Source organism: Neophocaena asiaeorientalis, unplaced genomic scaffold, assembly GCF_003031525.2.
Source record: "Neophocaena asiaeorientalis asiaeorientalis breed wild unplaced genomic scaffold, Neophocaena_asiaeorientalis_V1.1 scaffold127, whole genome shotgun sequence".
In the NCBI taxonomy this organism is placed as follows: Eukaryota; Metazoa; Chordata; class Mammalia; order Artiodactyla; family Phocoenidae; genus Neophocaena; species Neophocaena asiaeorientalis.
The window spans coordinates 5,340,974-5,361,366 of NW_020175414.1; the positions used below are offsets into that span (position 1 = coordinate 5,340,974).

Below are 20,393 nucleotides of genomic sequence, written 5' to 3' on the forward strand. Positions count from 1 at the left end.
TTTACCTGCCATCTGGTGTGTCCAAACTACTGGGTTGAATTTCAGTTTTATTTCTGATAATCACAAGTCTTTGCAAAATTATGTTAAGAACAGTCAGAATTCCTTCATTTAACTTCCTTCTTTGTGGTTAGGTCTTCCATCTGCTTAAATGTCCTTCACCTTTCCTGATTTTTAAGATTTGCTCTCAGGAAAACAGGAATTGCAACTGGAGGGCAAAATGCACATTTCAGCGATACAGATGAGAACAACTTATTCCCACCTTGGCTGTGGATAACACTCTGTTCCCCAATGTCTATAACCAGGGCCTGGCTCAGAGTTCTAATTAATTAACTTTATTAACTTGGAGCTGAAAGGAGGTGACAACTTAAACAAGGAAATAAAAGGCAGTGAACCTCGCAGACTAGTTCCATGTAACTGCTTTTTTTTTTTTTTTGCGGTACGCGGGCCTCTCACTGTTGTGGCCTCTTCCGCTGCGGAGCACAGGCTCCGGACTCGCAGGCCCAGCAGCCATGGCTCACAGGCCCAGCCGCTCCGCGGCACGTGGGATCCTCCCGGACCGGGGCACGAACCCGCGTCCCCTACATCGGCAGGCGGACTCCCAACCACTGCGCCACCAGGGAAGCCCCTATGTAACTGCTTTTTAACTGGAGGTAAAAGAACAGTCACTTGCTTATTGTACGTCATAAAGCAGAAGAGATGCTGAGATAGACTGCAGAGCACAGTCTGTTTCCAGCTAATCCAGGGAATATGGTAATTACAAAAAAAAAAGAAGCAATTTTTTTCATTTAGTGCAAGTAACAAGTTTATTTTCTTTGATATAGAATTAACAGTTAACTTTATGCCCCCAGTGAGGTAAAATTGCAACATTTGCATAGGAAAGCTTTCCTTGAAACACTTCAGAGCTTTGTTAAAGTTATTGATTGTCAGATCAGAGAATCTGCAATTTCTAGTTTGTTCACAGAAATTAAAAAATTCCTTACTTGGGAAGTTTCAAAATGGCAATTCGATCCTAGAGTCATAATTACCGGGTGGGGGGCGGGGTGGCGCGGGGGGAATGCTCTCCCGGCTAAGAGTTTCGGCAGCGCTGTAATACTGTGTACACCCACTTTATACAAAGGCATGTACATTTTGCAAAGAGAGAGCATATATTCCTATTTATCATTTTTGGAACTGTGTTCAATTGCTGTTAGTCTCCTACAGGGTCTAATTAACATGAATTCAACAATGATGATAATGAGCTTACCAATCATTTCCTCTTAGATGTTATATTCAGTTTTATGTTTTCCGTGCTATGCTGATAGCATACAGATCCCAATTAAAGAGAAACCTGGGCTTATATAAATAACATAAACGAAATATACATGGGGTATGTAGCAAGACTTGAGGTTGATGATTTGATGTTCATTAATGTTGGAAAATACTAAAGTAAAAATTACGGTGACTTGGGAAGATGGTATTTCCTTAAGGACACACTGCTGAACACATGGCCACCTACCTGCTCTCTAAAGCATTATATGAAAATTCAACCACCAAATACAGAACACATGAACACCAGGAGACAAAAAAAGCATTAAAGCCCATTACAATCTTGAATAAGCCAAGACCTCAAGTACATAGGAAAAGCACTGCAATCATGTATTGAGTTTTATTTTTCTAATATATATCATAATTTAAAACCATATAAAGTCACTTATATAAGAAGCAATTTTTTCAAGTGGTATAGCTTAGAGCATGGCTTTATATTTGGCTTAATCATTTTTACCACTTTAATTTATAAAGCTCGTAATCTTGCCAGCAGGGCTTCAACTTCGGGAATGGATTCGTTTTTAGAAACAGAGCCAAGAAGTTCCATTTCCTTTTTTCTGTTGCTTTCTACATTACAGGCTTCCTTCTTCTCAGCTGCCTTGATCCTCTCAGTAGACGTGTGAGTGTCTAGATTATAATTAAGCTCCTTGGTGACTGCAGTCCTTGTGGAGCTGCAATTGATACTGTAGTGTGAATGTGACCCTTCTGTCAACTGCAACTTCTGATTTTCTACAGTAAGGAAGAAAGAAACATAAAACTTATCACTGTGATAAGCAAGCACTGTGCAAATTATGAAACATTAAAGTAATTATTCTCAACAAACAAGTCCTCTTAGACAGACTAAACTAAAAAATATTCAAAAGAGTAAGGTAGATTTAAAATAAACACGCAGAGGTTAAGAATAAGCTAAAAAATATAAATAGACAACTATTTCATTAGCAGACACGGATATGGAGAACAAACTAGGGGTTACCAGTGAGGAGAGGGAAGTGGGGAGGGGCAATATAGGGGTAGAGTATTAAGAGGTACAAATTATTAGGTATAAAATAAGCTAAAAGGATATATTGCATAACAGAAAATATAGCCAATATTTTATAATAACTATAAATGGAATATAACCTTTAAAAATTGTGAATCAGTATATTGTACACCTGTAACATATAATTTTGTATATCAACTATACTTCAATTAAAATTAATTAACTAATTTTAAAAGTAAATAAATTTTAAAAAATTTTAAAATAAATGCTTGCTGAATTGGAAAAAAAAAAATAAACACACAGAGGTTAAGAATAAGCTAAAAAATATAAATAGACAACAATTTCATTAGCATTAACACTTATTTCCTACTTCTTCTGTGCCTGAAATGCCCATCACTCAGTTATTAGCAAGGCTTGGCTCTGCATTTCATTTAGGTCCCTGCTCAAATGCTATCGAGAGAGGCCGTCTCTGACCATCCATCTAAGATACCACTCACCTTTTCATCGCTCTATCTTCTTACACTCATCTTTCCCTTCACAGAACTTATAACCACCGGACACATCCTATACTTGTTTACTTGTCTGTTGTCTATCTCTTCACTAGAATGTAAGCTCCAAGATAGCAAGGACATTGTTCTAAATACTGCTGTAACGTCGGTGCCTAGGATGGCCGTGGAGCACAGTGAATGCTCAGTAAATATGCATTGGGCAAAGAATTTATTTCCACACTCTATGACCCAAGACAGGCATTAGTTTGAATAATAAAAAGATTAATTTCCTTTTTAAACAAATCTAAGGAGGAAAGTTTCTAATAGGAATTTAAAATTCAATGCTTTCTTTTAAAAAAAATACTGAATTTGGCAGGCAAATTGTTAAAACTTCCTAGCAAATCAAAATAATGTCATAATTTGCCAAACACGTACCCATATATTCATACAGACCTATAACCTATACACACATATATATTCTTTCATTGGTAAGTGACAGTGATCCGGACTTATCCAGGCTGTGAGGAGAGAGGTTTAATAGCTAACGGCTAAATGGTGCTAGCTGATTGACTTTCCCAAAGAGCAACAGATTTTCTTTTAATTAACTTGACTCTCACATTGCACAACCTTATAAGTGATCTCTCTCGTAGATCTCAAATTAAAAAAAAAAAAACAGACACCCTCAATATTCATGTAACCTTGAACAGAGCTTGAAAATGGCTTCAACAAACTTGACATGACATTTAAAGTTTTTTGGTTATTTGCAGAGAGATGTTCCATTATCCCAATAGTGATTACAGGAGCAGAAGCAGTCACTCATGACAGTGTGTTTTATGTGAGTGCTGAAAATTCCAACCGAAAACAGCTTGTACATTAAAAGGTGACTGCTGAAGATATTTACTGCACTGTCATTTCCTGACCAGGGGCTTCCGATGATGGATGAGTATTTTACACACTTTCCTGGACAATCTCAACAAGATTTAGAAGTCTGATCACTTTTTAGCTCTTGGAAGAAAATAAATACACTTTTCCTATCATCACCTTCCCTATCAGGTGGGCAATTGTTACTCAAAAGTTACTAACAGTTCAGTGACTTTCTCTTAGAGCTGTTTATGCTCTATAGTTTATAATGTACATATCATGCTTGCAGTAAAAAAGCACAGCTGACACTCTATTCCTACAGTTTCCATGACTGCACAAATTTATTTATTTTCTAGCACCCACTCTCCTGCCCCAAGGTGTTTGAAAACTGCATCGTAGCTAAGTGCAAATTTTTAGTCAGCTTACTGCTCCTTCCCCAAAAACGTTCCTACCTTTTCTTGTCATTTGATTTCTTGTAAACAACTCCATCATGATGATATCTCCAACAAGCTAGTTTATTCTGCCGCTGGGCGACTCTCATTACATTTTTGACGACAGAGAAGAGATTAAATTGGCTAAAATATGGGTCTGTAATATACATAAGTAAAGTATTCCATACCTTCCCTGGCTATAATGTATCAAGCCCAATTCCACATGTGGCAAAGTGAAAAGAGCATGGGATTTAAAGGTAAATCTGGGTTGAAATCCAACCCCTTGGCCCTAACAAGTTATCTCACCTCTTTGAGTCTCAGGTTCTAATAATCAATCTCCACCAGAACTAAAGGAAAGGATGTGGGTGACACCTCCTTTGAGGTACCTCCCTCCAAGCTTTCCAAGGGAGGCTTCTACCACCCAAGGCTTGTTCAGATGCTCTGACCTTTCTGACTTTCTGGTGACCATACCCATGAGAGCTGAAATGCCACTCTATTAATAGCTTGTATTTATGTAGCACCTTTATTTCTAAAGCATCTGTTGCACTTGAAACATTGCCACTGTCATTTTATAGATTGAGAGGTAAAAAGCAAAAGGAGGTTAAGTCATTTGCTTAGACTTAGTTACTAAGTAAATCAGTGGCAGAAGCCAAATGCTGTCTCTGGAGATAGTAAGGCTGTCTTAAAGAAATTTAAAAAGCTTTTTGCCAAGAAAAAGTGCTAAGTAATTCAAAGCTAAGTTTCATAATAACGATATCCTGTACTTATACTTCAAAATGCTTTCTGACACATTTAATACGCCCAATAACTTTGTAAAGTAGATAGTATACCTATGTAAACTACCTCAGCACTGTATCTCCAAGGTCACACATGGACTCCTTTTCTCTCCTGGTATTACTTAAGTTCCTGACTGCGAACTTCAAGTTCGACCTTTATTCACTACAGTTCCCTAGCACTCACTGTCCATTCTCCTAGACAACCCTTTCAGCCCTCCTTCTCTCGCATCAAACGTCCAACCTGTTCTCCTTCACTCTCATTTCACTCACTCATAGAAGCAATCAGAAGAAAACCCCCATAAGCTTCCTGTGCCCCCGACACCTATATGCTGATTGCAGGCACGCCCACTTCTTCCCTCCTGGGGATCTCCTGTGCTCCCCTCTGAGGACAACCAACCCCTCAAGGTGGGTGCCAGCTTGTCCATCCCTCTGGCAGCTGTGCCCTCTCTCTACTGCGTCATAAAGGTTTCCTCCTTCATGCAATCATTCCCCTCAGCATGTAAATACTGTGTAGTAACAGTCCCAATCTTTAGAGAAAAAATATCTATTTGATTCCACATCCTGCTCCATTTACTGCTTCCGTTGTTGACTGCCTTTGTAGCAAAACATCTCAGAAGAATTGCCCATACTACTGTCTCATTTCCTCTCTTCCCATTTTTCTCTTGAACTCACTCCAGTCATGCTTTTGACACTTTACTCTTCTGAAACAGTTCTCGCCAAGGTCACTAATAAACTAGTGTTGCCAAAAACAAGACCTGTATACACACTTGGATATTTTTGTCCTCCTTTACTCGACCTATACCAGATCCAAGGATGAAATGCCCAGCAGAGTCTGGGTTTTTCTTTACTGTTTGCTCTTTGAACTTCTTTGGACCCTTAGGTGGATAACAATGGTTGGCCAATGCAGGCAAAAGTGTTTCCACCCTACTGAGAAAACTCCAGATAGTTGTGGGCTAGTTTTAGGGACAAAATGATAAGAAGAAAAATAAAGCTAGCATGTAACTCTTCTGTGGTTTTAGGTGGAGAATCTTTCATGAGAAGCAATAGACAAGATAGTATGAAATGGAAAGAGGTCATTCCTGAGACCACTGAAGAAATAAAAAAGAAAGTAAGGGGCTTATTTTAGAATGAGCTTATAGCTGTTAGAAATTCCTAGATAACACTTCTTCACTCCAGCCCTCACATTTATCTCTCAGCATCCCAACAGCCCCCATCTGGGTCCCCAGCCTTGGGAGGCCCAAACTGTGGAACTGAGGAAGTCACACCCTAAACTGCAAAATGACAAATGAAGTTGGGTTGGAGAATGAATCTCTTGTCCCACTGCAAACTAGAGAAAATGTTTACAAGTAGAGAAAGCTCTCAAGTTGCAAGTTCACTTTTATACAGAAATTTTATTACAATGTTGGTTCAAGGCCAGGTGTCTTTTGCCATTACTATTATTTTGAGAGTCCACTATTGGTGGTTTCACGTGGGTTGAACTGGAGACCCAAATTCTACACAAAAACATGCACTTAGTTTATAAATAGTTCACTTCAAACATCAGTGGGATACCACAACCCTGCAAGTTGGCAAAAACTCTATATAGGTATTCAGAGGTATGAAATAAATTGTAATTGGAGGCCAGTGGGCTCATAACCTTTTTTATATGAAATTAGTTTCAAATACAAGGTGACACACTTGGACACACGGACTCTTTCAGTGGAAGATAAGGCTGGATGTCAATAAAAAGAGAAGCATTTTCTATTTCCCCTCAAGTCAAATCCTTACCAATACACATTTTTAAATGGAAACAAAAAACATTAAGGCAAAGTAGAATGATTGCTTAACTCTCCAAAGATAGGAAGCTTGTGCTATTATTTTATGGATTGAATCCAAGGTTGTTTTTTGTTTTTGCCTTTAAGACACTATAATCGATGTCTGTGAAGAGAAGTATGATCTATCTAGGACTATTGCCAATATCCAGGCCCTTGGTGATTGGAGTACAGATGGGCAAGGACCAGCTGCCTTTCTTAGTGCTAGGTCAGTAAGGGAATCCTGTGGAAATATTAAACAGGGTGAGAATACATGCTGTTTTCCTTTAAGATAGGAAAACTCACTTATTTCAATTTAATTCCTCATATGATTCTTACTATAAGAATTGATTCTGGAGTCCCACAACAGCTTTTTCCTGAAATTAAATGAAAAGTTGAAAATTGTTGAAAAGTTGAATGGCTCTCAAATACAGAGAACCCACTAGACTTAAAAAAGAGAGAGAGAGAGAGAGAGAGAGAGAGAGAGAGAGAGGGAGAGAATAAAAGCCTTATACCACATCCGGGGCTGGATCCCATATGACCTTGGCAGACTACAGATTTGGATGACAAATAAAGCTAAAAACAAACAAACAAAAAACCCCCCCAAACCCACCATCCTGAGCTAACTTTTGCATTGTTTCTTTTTTAAAAAATAAATTTATTTATGGCTGCGTTGGGTCTTTGTTGCTGTGCACAGGCTTTCTCTAGTTGCAGCGAGCGGGGGCTCCTCTTCTTTGTGGTGCACGGGCTTCTCATTGTGGTGGCTTCTCTTGTTGTGGAGCATGGGCTCTAGGCGCGCAGGTTTCAGTAGTGGTGGCACGTGGGCTCAGTACTTGTGGCTTGCAGGCTCTAGAGCGCAGGCTTCAGTAGTTGTGGCGCACGGGCTTAGTTGCTCTGAGGCATGTGGAATCTTCCCAGACAAGGGGTCGAACCCGTGTCCCCTGCATGGCAGGCGGATTCTTAACCACTGCGCCACCAGGGAAGTGCGTGCCTTGTTTCATTTTTTTTTTTTTTTCCCCGCGGTACACGGGCCTCTCACTGCTGTGGCCTCTCCCGTTGCGGAGCACAGGCTCCGGACGTGCAGGCTCAGCGGCTATGGCTCACGGGCGCAGCCGCTCCACGGCATGTGGGATCTTCCTGGACCGGGGCACGAACCCGCGTCCCCTGCATCGGCAGGCGGACTCTCAACCACTGCGCCACCAGGGAAGCCCCGTGCCTTGTTTCTTAAGTAACACGAAAGACATAGGAACCAGGAAAGTTGCTGACAAAAACGAAAATATAAACATATGCAACTTGGCATCTAAATGAGAAAATATTTCAGCCAACAGCTGTTATGCTTCCTGAGCTAAGAAGGCAAGGCTAAGGCCCTGGCTGACAGCCCTTGCGGAAAACCCTCTCTGCTACAGGAAATCTCAGTTATGGTTCAGAAAGAGGCATTATTCCCTTTAAGTCGGTATTGATCCTCCATCACATTGTGGTTCTAATGGGCACTGGCTTCTCAGAAGTGCCAACTCTCAGATGAAATATAAAATTGAGCTCCTGCCTTTTGTGGTCAATGGTGAGGCTGTGGCAGTTTTGACAGGAGTAAGAATATAGAACTCTGGTGTTCTAAATTGACTGCATCTATTCAGTCTTCCCGAAATTTGATCTCTCCTTACAATTCTTTACCTTTTGCTCTTAACTATTACTTTGACCTACTAAGTAGCTGTTTGTTTCACCCCAGCAATGCCATTACTTTGACAGGAGAAGAAAATGACCCATAAATATAATTTTTAAAGCACTACTGGGTCTACATGATAGTAAAATGTGTGACAAATATATGTTTTTAATCTATGCAATAACTGAAGTTAGTGCTGGCCGCCAGCAGCCCATATCCCTGTGGTTTTTCTTACTGTTGATTTACTGATGCTATAAATAATTGTCTTCCCTTTCTTCATTTTGCTGTTTATTTTATCTTTTGTATTGAAAATATATAAAAATGATAAAAAGAGCAAAAAGGGCATTTTGTATATAGTTAAAATTTTTTAGGAGTGCCAAGAAACTCTTATTGAAACCAGTTATGTAGAAACAGAAACAACAAAACAAAGCAGTTACTCCCCTAATTCTACAAAACAGACAAGACAGAGATGATAGATGCAAGTTATTTCTGAATAAAGGAGATAACTGACAATTAAATTAGAAGGTTTTTTGCATAAACTCGTCATATATACACTTCTATTCAGTCTTGGTCTATCTCACTGCCCTTTAAATAAAAATTTAAAGACAGCACTGCCATTTTACAATTTCCTATACTGGCCTTCCTAATTTGACACAGTGTGAGAAGGAACTAGAGATGCTGCAGGCTCCTGGGCACAGGACAACCAGGATAAATCCAGCTCTTTTCTCTAAAGGGAATAGTATTGCAAACCCTTCCAGTCAACTGCTTATCTTTCTGATTTGCAATATATTACCTGAATTGAATGTCTCACTCTATATTTGCTTCCCTTTTTCTCACCTTTCTACCCAGTTATTAGCAAATTCTAATTTGGCTTTCAGCCATACCTCTCTGTTAAAACTTCTCCTTACAAGATTATCAGAAGCCTCAAAATCCCTCAACTCAATGGAATTTTCCCATGCCTCATTTTCTCTTACAATTGCAACACTTCAGAGTGTGTGTAATAAAGAATTTGGCTAGTCTTTTCCCACTCCTGGGCCCCTCAGACCATGGCTAATAATTTATGCTAATGAGGTGACTCATGACGGGACCCTATTTAGTTTGTGGTAATGAGTGATTCAGAATGGGGGATGGCCAAATCAGAAACACCAATCATGTGACTGGAGGGTTGGGAGGTGGAGACTGAGTTCAATCATGTGGCCTATCAATCATGCCCAAGTAATGAAGCCTCAGTACAAACTATGGGCACTGAGGATCAGGTGAGTTTTCTTGGTTGGCAATAATTATTATCACACACTGACAATATGATGTATATTGTCACACACTGATGCGCTGGGGGGTGGAGGGTAATATATCCCTGAGGACAGCAGAAGTTTTATATTTGGAACTTGTTTGGCTAGTTCTGGCTTGTGTCCTTTTGCTACAACAAAGCTGCAATAGTAAGTAGAGCATTTTCTTGAATTCTAGGAGTCATTCTAGTGAATTACTGAACTGAGGAGATAGTGAAAACCCCTAAATTTGTACCCAGCTGGTCAGAAGTGTGGGAGGACTTGGGAGCCCTCAAACTTGCAGCTAGTGTATGAAGTAAGGGCAGTCTTTTAGAGGACTGTGACTTGTAAAGTTTGGTCTAACTCTGGACAGCTGGCGTCCAGCTGTAATAAGTAATTGTAATGTACAATTGTAATTGTAATGTAATAAGTCATTACATTACAGATACATTATATGTTATCTATAACTTAACATTAGTATCATCGCCTTACCTTTATGCATAGATATGCTATAGCTTGCAAGCAATTCCCCACACATCTACTCATTTTACTCTTATAACACTCCTGTGAGATAAGTGACATGGATGTATTTACCTTGTTTTACATAGAGTTGAGGCAGCAGACATAACTTTCAGGCAGAGCCAGAGACAAAACTCAAGTCTTCAAACCCCTGGTTAGCACCTTCCATCATGACAAGGCCCTTTACCATGCTTACTCTTCAACCTGCTGATGATTCATTCTTAGTCCTCTAATTTACTTTACCTTCTCAGACCTCCCAAACACAAGGATACCTCTCTTCGTGTGGCCATTTCTCATGGTTAGATCCGTGGCTCATTTCTGTCCTTTCTACATTCTCTTTACCAAGATCTTACAACTTCAACCATCTCCTCTAGGAAGGAGACACCCACATCTGCATCTCCAGCCCTAATGGGAGAGCTTTGGTACTGTGCCTATCTCAGCATTTCCACCTAAACTCCCTACCATAATCACACAACACATTTTCGAGTCAAACTTTCACATTCAAAGCAACTTCCTTTTTATACTAACATACCAAAACCAATCATAGCATCTGTTTACCAGTCCTGCTATCTGTCACTGACAGTTGTCTCAGCTACCAGGCACTTGTGGTCACCAGTGTGTGGCTTAGTAGCTATTAAATAAATGGTTTCTAAAGTATGCAATTGCCTGTCAGCTAATAGATACCAGATAATAAATAATTTATTTATAAATTATAAATAATCGGTTGGTCTGGTGGTTTATAAGGACAAGAAGGTAGGAAAATTACACAAGGATATGGTTTGATATTACAGTTATTGAACACATACTATATATTAAACCCTTTACATGTTATTTAAAAATTTTTCCAACAACACTAAAATATAGGTATTACCAACTGTTTCATAAGTGAGGAAATTGAGGCTTAGAGAAGTTCATGAACTGTCAAGGCCACACAGACTTTGATATTTGCTTCTGGGAAACCCAATCCAAATCTTATTCCTCCATGCATGGCTCTGGGGGCACATGACGAGGCCATGGCAAAAAGATACTGTGAAAGGTAAAGAGCACTTTATATTCTGGGTTTGAGGACAGGCCTATTCCCAGTGCTAATGACCAGGAAGGAAGCTGTTATCCTGAAGCCATTTCTAAGTAGTATCTTACAGTGTGCTTTCAAGTATTTTTCTTTACTTTTTATATTTCCTAATTCAATATTTATTAGATATTTCGAATGTACAGATTTTTTTTTTCTGAATGAGTAATGTATCCTATTTCAACTCCATTTCACTTTCATAGAATCATATAATATAGAATCATGTAATCTCAGGATTGGAAAGCCCTGAGTTAGTTGGTAGAACCACCTATCCAATGCTTGAATTCCATTCACTCAGCATTCTGTCAAGTGGCTGTCTAGCCTAAGTTTGAAGACCTCCAGTAATAGCCTCACAATCTCACAAGGCAATATATTCCTCTACTAATTAAATGTTTTACTTTACATTTATCTAGTGTTTGTTCCCCTGAAGTCTTAGTCACTAGCCCTACTGATTTTCCCACTAGGGCTATATTAAGAGTCTAATTTCTCTTCCACTCACCAGCCCTTCAAATACTTAAAGACAGCTATCACACTCCCCAAATCTTTGCCAAGCCAAACAGCCACAATTTCTTCAACTGTCCCTCCAGAGATCATGAGCTGAAGTTATGGTTAAGTCAACTCATTAGGTAACCTGCTGTGTACTTATACACCATGCTATGTGCTGAGTCCTTGAAACATTTAGGGTCCTGTCATTTCTATGAACATACAAAACCATATTCATTTAGTAGTTCAAAATTACGGAAAAAAAACAAATCCAACTAGTGTATCCAGTACTATAACACAAAAGAATAATTTTCTCAGAGAATCCTTTTGAATATAACCTTTAAAAAATTTCCATATAGACTTAATACTTGAAGTTGGACAGGAACCAAGATAGCAGAGTAGAAGGACGTGCTCTCACCCCCTCTTGCGAGAAAGCCAGAATCACAACTAACTGCTAGACAATCATTGACAGGAAGACACTGGAACTCACCAAAAAAGATACCCCGCATCCAAAGACAAAGGAGAAGCCACAATGAGACGGTAGAAGGGGCACAATCACAGTAAAATCAAATCCCATAACTGCTGGGTGGGTGTCTCATAGACTGGGGAACACTTATATGACAGAAGTCCACCCACTGGAGTGAAGGTTCTGAGCCCCACGTCAGGCTTCCCAACCTGGGGGTCTGGCAACGGGAGGAGGAATTCCTAGAGAATCAGACTTTGAAGCCTAGTGGGAATTGACTGCAGGACTTCGACAGGACTGGGGGAAAGAGAGACTCCACCCTTGGAGGGCACACACAAAGTAGTGTGCACATCAGAACCCAGGGGAGGGATCAATGACCCCAGGGGAGACTGAACCAGACCTACCTGCTAGTGTTGGTGGGTCTCCTGCAGAGGTGGGGGGTGGCTGTGGCTCACTGTGGGGACAAGGCCACTGGCAGCAGAAGTTCTGGGAAGTAATCCTTGGTGTGAGCCCTCCCAAGTCTGTAATTAGCCCCACCAAAGAGCCCAGGTAGGCTCCAGTGTTGGGTTGCCTCAGGCCAAACAACCAACAGGGAGGGAACCCAGCCCAACCCAACAACAATCAAGATGATTAAAGTTTTACTGAGCTCTGCCCACCAGAGCAAGAGCCAGCTCTACCCACCACAAGTCCCTCCTATCAGGAAACTTACACAAGCCTCTTAGACAGCCTCATCCACCAGAGGGCAGACAGAAAAAACAAGAAGAACTACAATCCAGCAGCCTGTGGAACAAAAACCACATTCACAGAAAGACAAGATTAAAGGCAGAGGGGTATGTAGCAGATGAAGGAACAAGATAAAACCCCAGAAAAACAACGAACTGAAGTGGAGATAGACAACATTCCAGAAAAAGAATTCAGAACAATGATAGTGAAGATGATCCAGGACCTCGGAAAAAGAATGGAGGCAAAGATCGAGAAGATGTAAGAAATGATTAACAAAGACCTAGAAGAATTAAAGAACAAACAAACAGAGATGAAAAATACAATAACTGAAATGAAAACTACACTAGAAGGAATCAATAGCAGAATAACTGAGGCCGAAGAACGGATAAGTGACCTGGAAGACAGAACGGTGGAATTCACTGCTGTGGAACAGAATAAAGAAAAAAGAAGGAAAAGAAATGAAGACAGCCTAAGGGTCCTCTAGGATAACATTAAACGCAACAACATTTGCATTATGGGGGTCCCAGAAGGACAAGAGAGAGAGAAAGGACCCGAGAAAATATTTGAAGGGATTATAGCTGAAAACTTCCCTAACGTGGGAAAGGAAATAGCCACCAAAGTCCAGGAAGCACAGCGAGTCCCAGGCAGGATAAATCCAAGGAGAAACATGCCGAGACACATAGTAATCAAATTGGCAAAAATTAAAGACAAAGAAAAATTATTGAAAGCAGCAAGGGAAAAGTGATGAATAACATACAAGGGAACTTCCATAAGTTTAACAGCTGATTTCTCAGCAGAAACTCTACAAGCCAGAAGGGAGTGGAATGATATACTTAAAGTGATGAAAGGGAAGAACCTACACCAACGAACAAAAGTCTAGGACCAGATGGCTTCACAGGAGAATTCTATCAAACATTTAGAGAAGAGCTAGGACTCATCCTTCTCAAACTCTTCCAAAAAATTGCAGAGGAAGGAACACTCCCAAATTCATTCTACGAGGCCACCATCAGCCTGATACCAAAGCCAGACAAAGAGACTACAAAAAAAGAAAATTACAGACCAATATCATGATGAATACGACAGTAACACAGCAATAGTGGGGGACTTTAACACCTCAATTACACCAACAGACAGATCATCCAGACATAAAATTAATAAAGAAACACAAGCTTTAAATGACACAATAGACCAGATAGATTTAATTGATATTTATAGGACATTTCATCCCAAAAAAGCAGATTACACTTTCTTCTCAAGTGTGCATGAAACATTCTCCAGGATAGATCACATCTTGGGTCACAAATCAAGCTCAGTAAATTTAAGAAAATTGAAATCATATCAGACATCTTCTCTGACCAAAATGCTATGAGATTAGAAATGAATTACCGGGAAAAGAAAACATTAAAAACACAAACACATGGAGGCTGAACAATACGTTACTAAATAACCAAGAGATCACTGAAGAAATCAAGCAGATTAGACAAGAAGAAGTAAAACTGTAACTGTTTGCACATGACATGATACTATACATAGAGAATCCTAAAGATGCCACCAGAAAACTACTAGAAAGAAATCACAAAGATGAAATCATAAAGATCATAAATAAAATAGAAACAAAGAAAACCATAGCAAAGATCAATAAAACTAATTGGTAAAGCTGCAGGATACAAAATCATTGCACAGCAATCTCTTGCATTCCTATATGCTGATGAAAAATGTGAAAGATAAATTAAGGAAACACTCTCATTTACCACTGCAACAGAAAGAATAAAATACCTAGGAATAAACCTAACTAGGGAGAAAAAAAGACCTGTATGCAGAAAACTATAAGACACTGTTGAAAGAAATTAAAGATGGTACCAACAGATGGAGACATATACCATGTTCTTGTACTGGAAGAATCAATATTGTGAAAATGACTATACTACCCAAAGCAATCTAGAGATTCAATGCAATCCCTATCAAATTACCAATGGCATTTTTTACAGAAGTAGAACAAAAAATCTTAAAATTTGTATGGAGACACAAAAGACCCCGAATAGCCAAAGCAGTCTTGAGGGAAAAAAAAGGAGCAGGAGGAATCAAGCTCCCTGACTTCAGACTATACTACAAAGCTACAGTAATCAAGACAATATGGTACTGGCACAAAAACAGAAACATAGATCAATGGAACAAGATAGAAAGCCCAGAGACAAACCCAAGCACCTATGGTGAACTAATCTATGGAAAAGGAGGCAAGGATATACAATGGAGAAAAGACATCTCTTCAATAAGTAGTGATGGGAATACTGGACAGCTACATGTAAAAGAATGAAATTAGAACACTCCCTAACACCATACACAAAAATAAACTCAAAATGGATTCGAGACCTAAATGTAAAACCAGACACTATAAAACTCTTAGAGGAAAACATAGAAGAACACTCTTTGACATAAATCACAGCAAGACCTTTTTTGATCCACCTCCTAGAGTAATGGAAATAAAAACAAAAATAAACAAATGGGACCTAATGAAACTTCAAAGCTTTTGCACAACAAAGGAAACCATAAACAAGACGAAAAGACAACCCTCAAAATGGGAGAAAATATTTGCAAACGAATCAACAGGCAAAGGATTAATCTCCAAAATATATAAACAGCTCCTGCAGCTCAATATTAAAGAAACAAACAACCCAATCCAAAAATGGGCAGAAGACCTAAATAGGCATTTCTCCAAAGAAGACATACAGATGGCCGAGAAGCACATGAAAAGCTGCTCAACATCACTAATTATTAGAGAAATGCAAATCAAAACTACAATGAAGTATCACCTCACACCAGTTAGAATGGGCATCATCAGAAAATCTACAAAGAACAAATGCTGGAGAGGGTGTGGAGAAAAGGGAACCCTCTTGCACTGTTGGTGGGAATGCAAATTGATACAGCCACTCTGGAGAAGAGTATGGATGTTCCTTAAAAACCTAAAAATAGAATTACCATACGATCCAGCAATCCCATTACTGGGCATATACCCAGAGAAAACCATAGTTCAAAAAGACACATGCACCCCAATGTTCATTGCAGCACTATTTACAATAGCCAGGTCTTGGAAGCAACCTAAACGCCCATCAACAGACGAATGATTAAAGAAGCTGTGGTGCATATATACAATGGAATATTACTCAGCCGTAAAAAGGAACGAAATTGGGTCATTTGTTGAGACATGGCTGGATCTAGAGACTGTCATACAGAATGAAGTAAATCAGAAAGAGAAAAACAAATGTCGTATATTAACGCATGTATGTGGAACCTAGAAAAATGGTACAGACGAACCGGTTTGCAGGGCAGAAGTTGAGATGCAGATGTAGAGAACAAACGTATGGACACCAAGGGGGGAAAACTGCGGTGGGGTGGGGATGGTGGTGTTCTGAATTGGGCGATTGGGATTGACATGTATACACTGATGTGTATAAAATTGATAACTAATAAGAACCTGCTATAAAAAAATAAATAAAATAAAATTGAACAATTAAAAAAAAAAGAAAAAACTTGAAGTTGATTTTCAGCCTAATAAAAGCTGCTTAAAACTATCTGGTTTTATTCATTAGAGAATTCAATCCTGGGATACATTTGTAATGAAGATGATTTTAAATGAAATAATTTTATGTATGACTTTATATATAGAAACATTCTCTTACTTCTCTCCAGCCTGTCACTAAATATAAATGTCACTACCTATATCCAGGAGATAGTAATATGTTCAAGGAGCAAGAAAAACAAACTCATATCCATCTAATTCTGATCTAACTTGCTAGAATGTAAGCTCCACAAAGGCAAAAATCTTTGTTTTATTCACTTAGAATAAAACAGTACTTAGAATAGTGCCTGCTTTATAATGAGTGTTTAAAACATAATTTCTTGAGTGACTGAACCTAAGCATGGCATAATTTTACCACCTTGTTTCATATTAATCCTTCCCAAAGAAAACACTTCAGAATAACATTCCCTGAATAACAAACTGATTACATGTCATTTTTATTTAATGTATATTTTTGTGCTTTCTGGCCTCTTGAGGACCTAGCCTTGAGTCTAGAATAGCTCTGTCCAATAGAAATATGAGTGTCAGGAAAGCGGGCTACATAAGCTACTTAAAATTTTCTAGTAGTCACATTAAATATTGGGAAAGAAAATCAGGTGTAACTAATTTTAACAATATATTTTACTTAACCAAATTTCAACTATTATTTCAATATGTAAGCAAAATAAAAAATGTATTTATGAAATCTTTAACTTTATTTTTTGTACTAAGCCTTCAAAATCAAATATGTATTGTACACTTAGAGATCATCTTAATTCAGACTAGCCACATTTCGAGAGCTCAAGAGCCACATATGACTATTGGCTACTATATTGGTAGCACAGTAACCTGGAGTTCCTACAGTGCTCATACCTATAAATTTTTGAGTCAGATATCTTCATAGAAAATTCCAGTGATGGGTAACAATCTCAGTTGGATTTTGTACTGATAGCTAATAATTATTATTAAAAATAATTTAGGAATTATAATTTTTTAAACTTTAGTTAGACATTCAAATTGGAATAATTCATATCCTAGTGGAAATTAATATTGTTCATTTCCCCATATTTACTAAAAATACTTCTATAATTTGTTATAAGACACCATATAGGGATGTATGGTTCACAGGGCTAAAGCAAAAATAAGTAATATCAAGATCACAGGCCCCAACCTTATATGGATATGCACATTGGAACTTTTCTCCTCAGTATCAGGGATGCATTTATATCAGCAATTTATTTCCCTGTGTAATTCAGACTAGTAATCTTACCTTCATTCTATGGTCACAGGTTGTATAATAATCATAATTAGTTACCAAATAAATATGTGCTGTTTGAATTACATAGGGAAATAAATTGCAGATATAAATATAACCCTAATACTGAGGAAAAAAAAAAATCCCAAAATACATACCTTATTGAGATTAGGTCAATAAGTGAAAGATAACGTATGAATGGAATCAGTTATTACAGAAGTAAAATGCTTTTCAAACATTACTTTTTTAGCTACATGAAAAACAATCAAATGAAAGAATGCAATATTCCAAAATTTAGCATTTCACTGTGATTTTGTTTTATACAGAAAGGAAGACACAGTTGTACATTCCTAGGTAATTTGGATTTACGTGGCTTCTGTGAATGGTAAAACAGACAATGGCTAAAGATTCAAAATGCAATCATGAAATTGATTGCTATAATGACATACCTACTGTTTCTACTATCTCTGTTTTGACATATGTTTATCTAGCCCCCAAGGCATAGGGAGACCAGGTTACCATTCAGACTCTTCTATTTTTACTTCATAGTTCTGTAGACATTTTAGTAAATCAGTGAAAACTAGAAGGATCTAACATATTAAATGTGACTCTCCTTCTTTCCAAAATGAGATTGACCTTTATTTCTTGTCACTCTCCTATTCAAATTGGAACAGGACCTACATTGGGACCAGGTGCACAGAGGCGCCACTATTAAGGCTGAAACACCTGCCTTTTTTGATTGTTCTATTCATAGCCCAGCAGCATTATTATGTACTGTATTAATGGTACCAAGTTTCATTATGAAATCTTAAACTACTTCTAAGATTTTGGTTTCTTGTATTTCTAGAAAATGAGTAAAAAAAAAATTTGGCACAAGTCATTGGCATTACCATAGAGAGTTCAGGCTAGTAAACTACTGCCTCCTACTGTCAGTTTGAGGAAAGAAGTACCTCAGAGGACCTTCCTCAACCATATTCCTTTTTTACAGATTTACAGATTACTGGCCTTCTTCATCCAAAGTACAATTCTGCATACTATGCCCTTGGACTGGTAACCTAGGAAGACATGTTGATGTTTTCTGAATTTCTCTGAATTCTTTCCCTGCTTAGACTACTACATATGTGACAAAAATCCAACAAATACTCTGAGTATGGATCTTATCCACTAAAAAAAAAAAAAAAAAAGCTGCCTTTAACAATAATTCCCACATACATATCAGAAGGAAAAGGCAAGAAAAAAAACTATATTATTTTGAAATATTATAGATTTCTCCTAAATAAAAAATATTAACAAGTATGAGCTAAAATAATATAGTAGGACATAGAACAGAAATGTTTAAAAGCTTGAAGTTACGTTTCTAAAATATGGAAGGGGTACATGACAATTTAGGGTAAAAACTACTCAGTTTTAGAACTAGCATATTTGGATCAATGACTTGGGTGCTGGATGTACAGTCCCTTGTGCTCAGCCTGCAATCTGACTTCTGATGGTTTCAGCTGAGTCAAAGAATATTGATCTGCATTTTAAAGGTGAAATTTTTGATTGGCAAAACAAGTCAGGCAAAGAGGACCTTTCTTAGAAGCTGCTCCCTTTTAATGAGGAAACAGTAAAAGGAATAAGTCAATGTCACTTCAGTTATTTTCTTGCAAATAAAACCCTAAGCTCGGTTCCTATGAAACGTCACGCTGCATTGAGATCTCTGAAAAACTGGTTTCTGTAAACAACTCATTTTGAATGCAGCACAGGCTGGGCCTGCACTTCCTAAGACCCTGTGGACGCACAGTCGGATCTGACCATGTAATTCCCTCTTTCCATTTACTGCTATAGATTCCTGCCTCAGGCTTTGCTAGCCAGCAGGGACTGTTTCCTCAAAGACCCGCTACCCATCTTCCCAGGGCTTTGGAGCACACCTCCTGTCTCTATGGTAACACGAAACACAAAGCAGTAGAAATGTACTGTACAGCAGGCAGGAAAGAAATTAGAGTGCAGTACTCTTGGCAAGCTAAAGAAGGTGCTGACTGCAGGAAAATGGACAGAGAACAAGATGGAGCAATTGTTAGCTGTTCCATTTCTTGTATATTCTCCTAAAAGAGCTACAAGTGTTAGCACAGAAGAAGCCTTAAAGTATATGGAACTTTATAATCCTCATGGTATTTGAAATTTAAAAAAAATTACTGCAGATCCACACTAGCCATATATGTCCAGCAATTTATAGTTCATTAAACTATTGAGATGAAAGTATTCAGTTAATTGAGATACCAAGTATGAAAAGAAAAAAAAATTAAATCAAATATTCCAAAATGGTTTATGTTAAAGACAGGAAAATATGTTACTATCATATGGCAGAATGTTCTCATTTTTTATTATTCAGCCTTAAGATAATGTGAATTTTTTTAGTCTTTTTCAGTTTGGGGCACCATACTAAACGGAATATCTAAGTCTATTTAGTTCAGTGTTTTAGTATAATCAGTTCATCTCCCCAAATTGTTGGTCAATTCTTATCTGCTTCCTGTTTACAAACAGCATCCTTAACTTGTGATGAAGTATATAAGGAACGGTAATGCTATTCAATTTGAATCAGAAAATATTCACATAAACCTATAACATCTGCACATTATGAAAGACATATTATTCATATAGACATTTGATAGCTATTCTAAAAAAATTTCGTGCAAAACTATAAAATAATGCTGAACATCGATGCTGGAAGCTTGCTATGAACTTCAGAATGTCTATTAAAAATGCTGTAGAGGGCTTCCCTGGTGGCGCAGTG

General features: G+C 38.2%; 1 protein-coding gene across 1 annotated transcript in view; it reads right to left on the reverse strand.

Moving 5' to 3' along the window:
* Window positions 1–744: 744 nt before the first annotated feature.
* The window catches only part of DIAPH3 (diaphanous related formin 3), a 408,148-nt gene continuing 388,499 nt past the window's right edge, over window positions 745–20,393 (reverse strand). Inside the window, 1 exon segment of the mRNA XM_024767214.1 lies at window positions 745–2,034. Coding sequence (XP_024622982.1) covers window positions 1,772–2,034 — 263 coding nt within the window. The 3' untranslated portion in view covers window positions 745–1,771.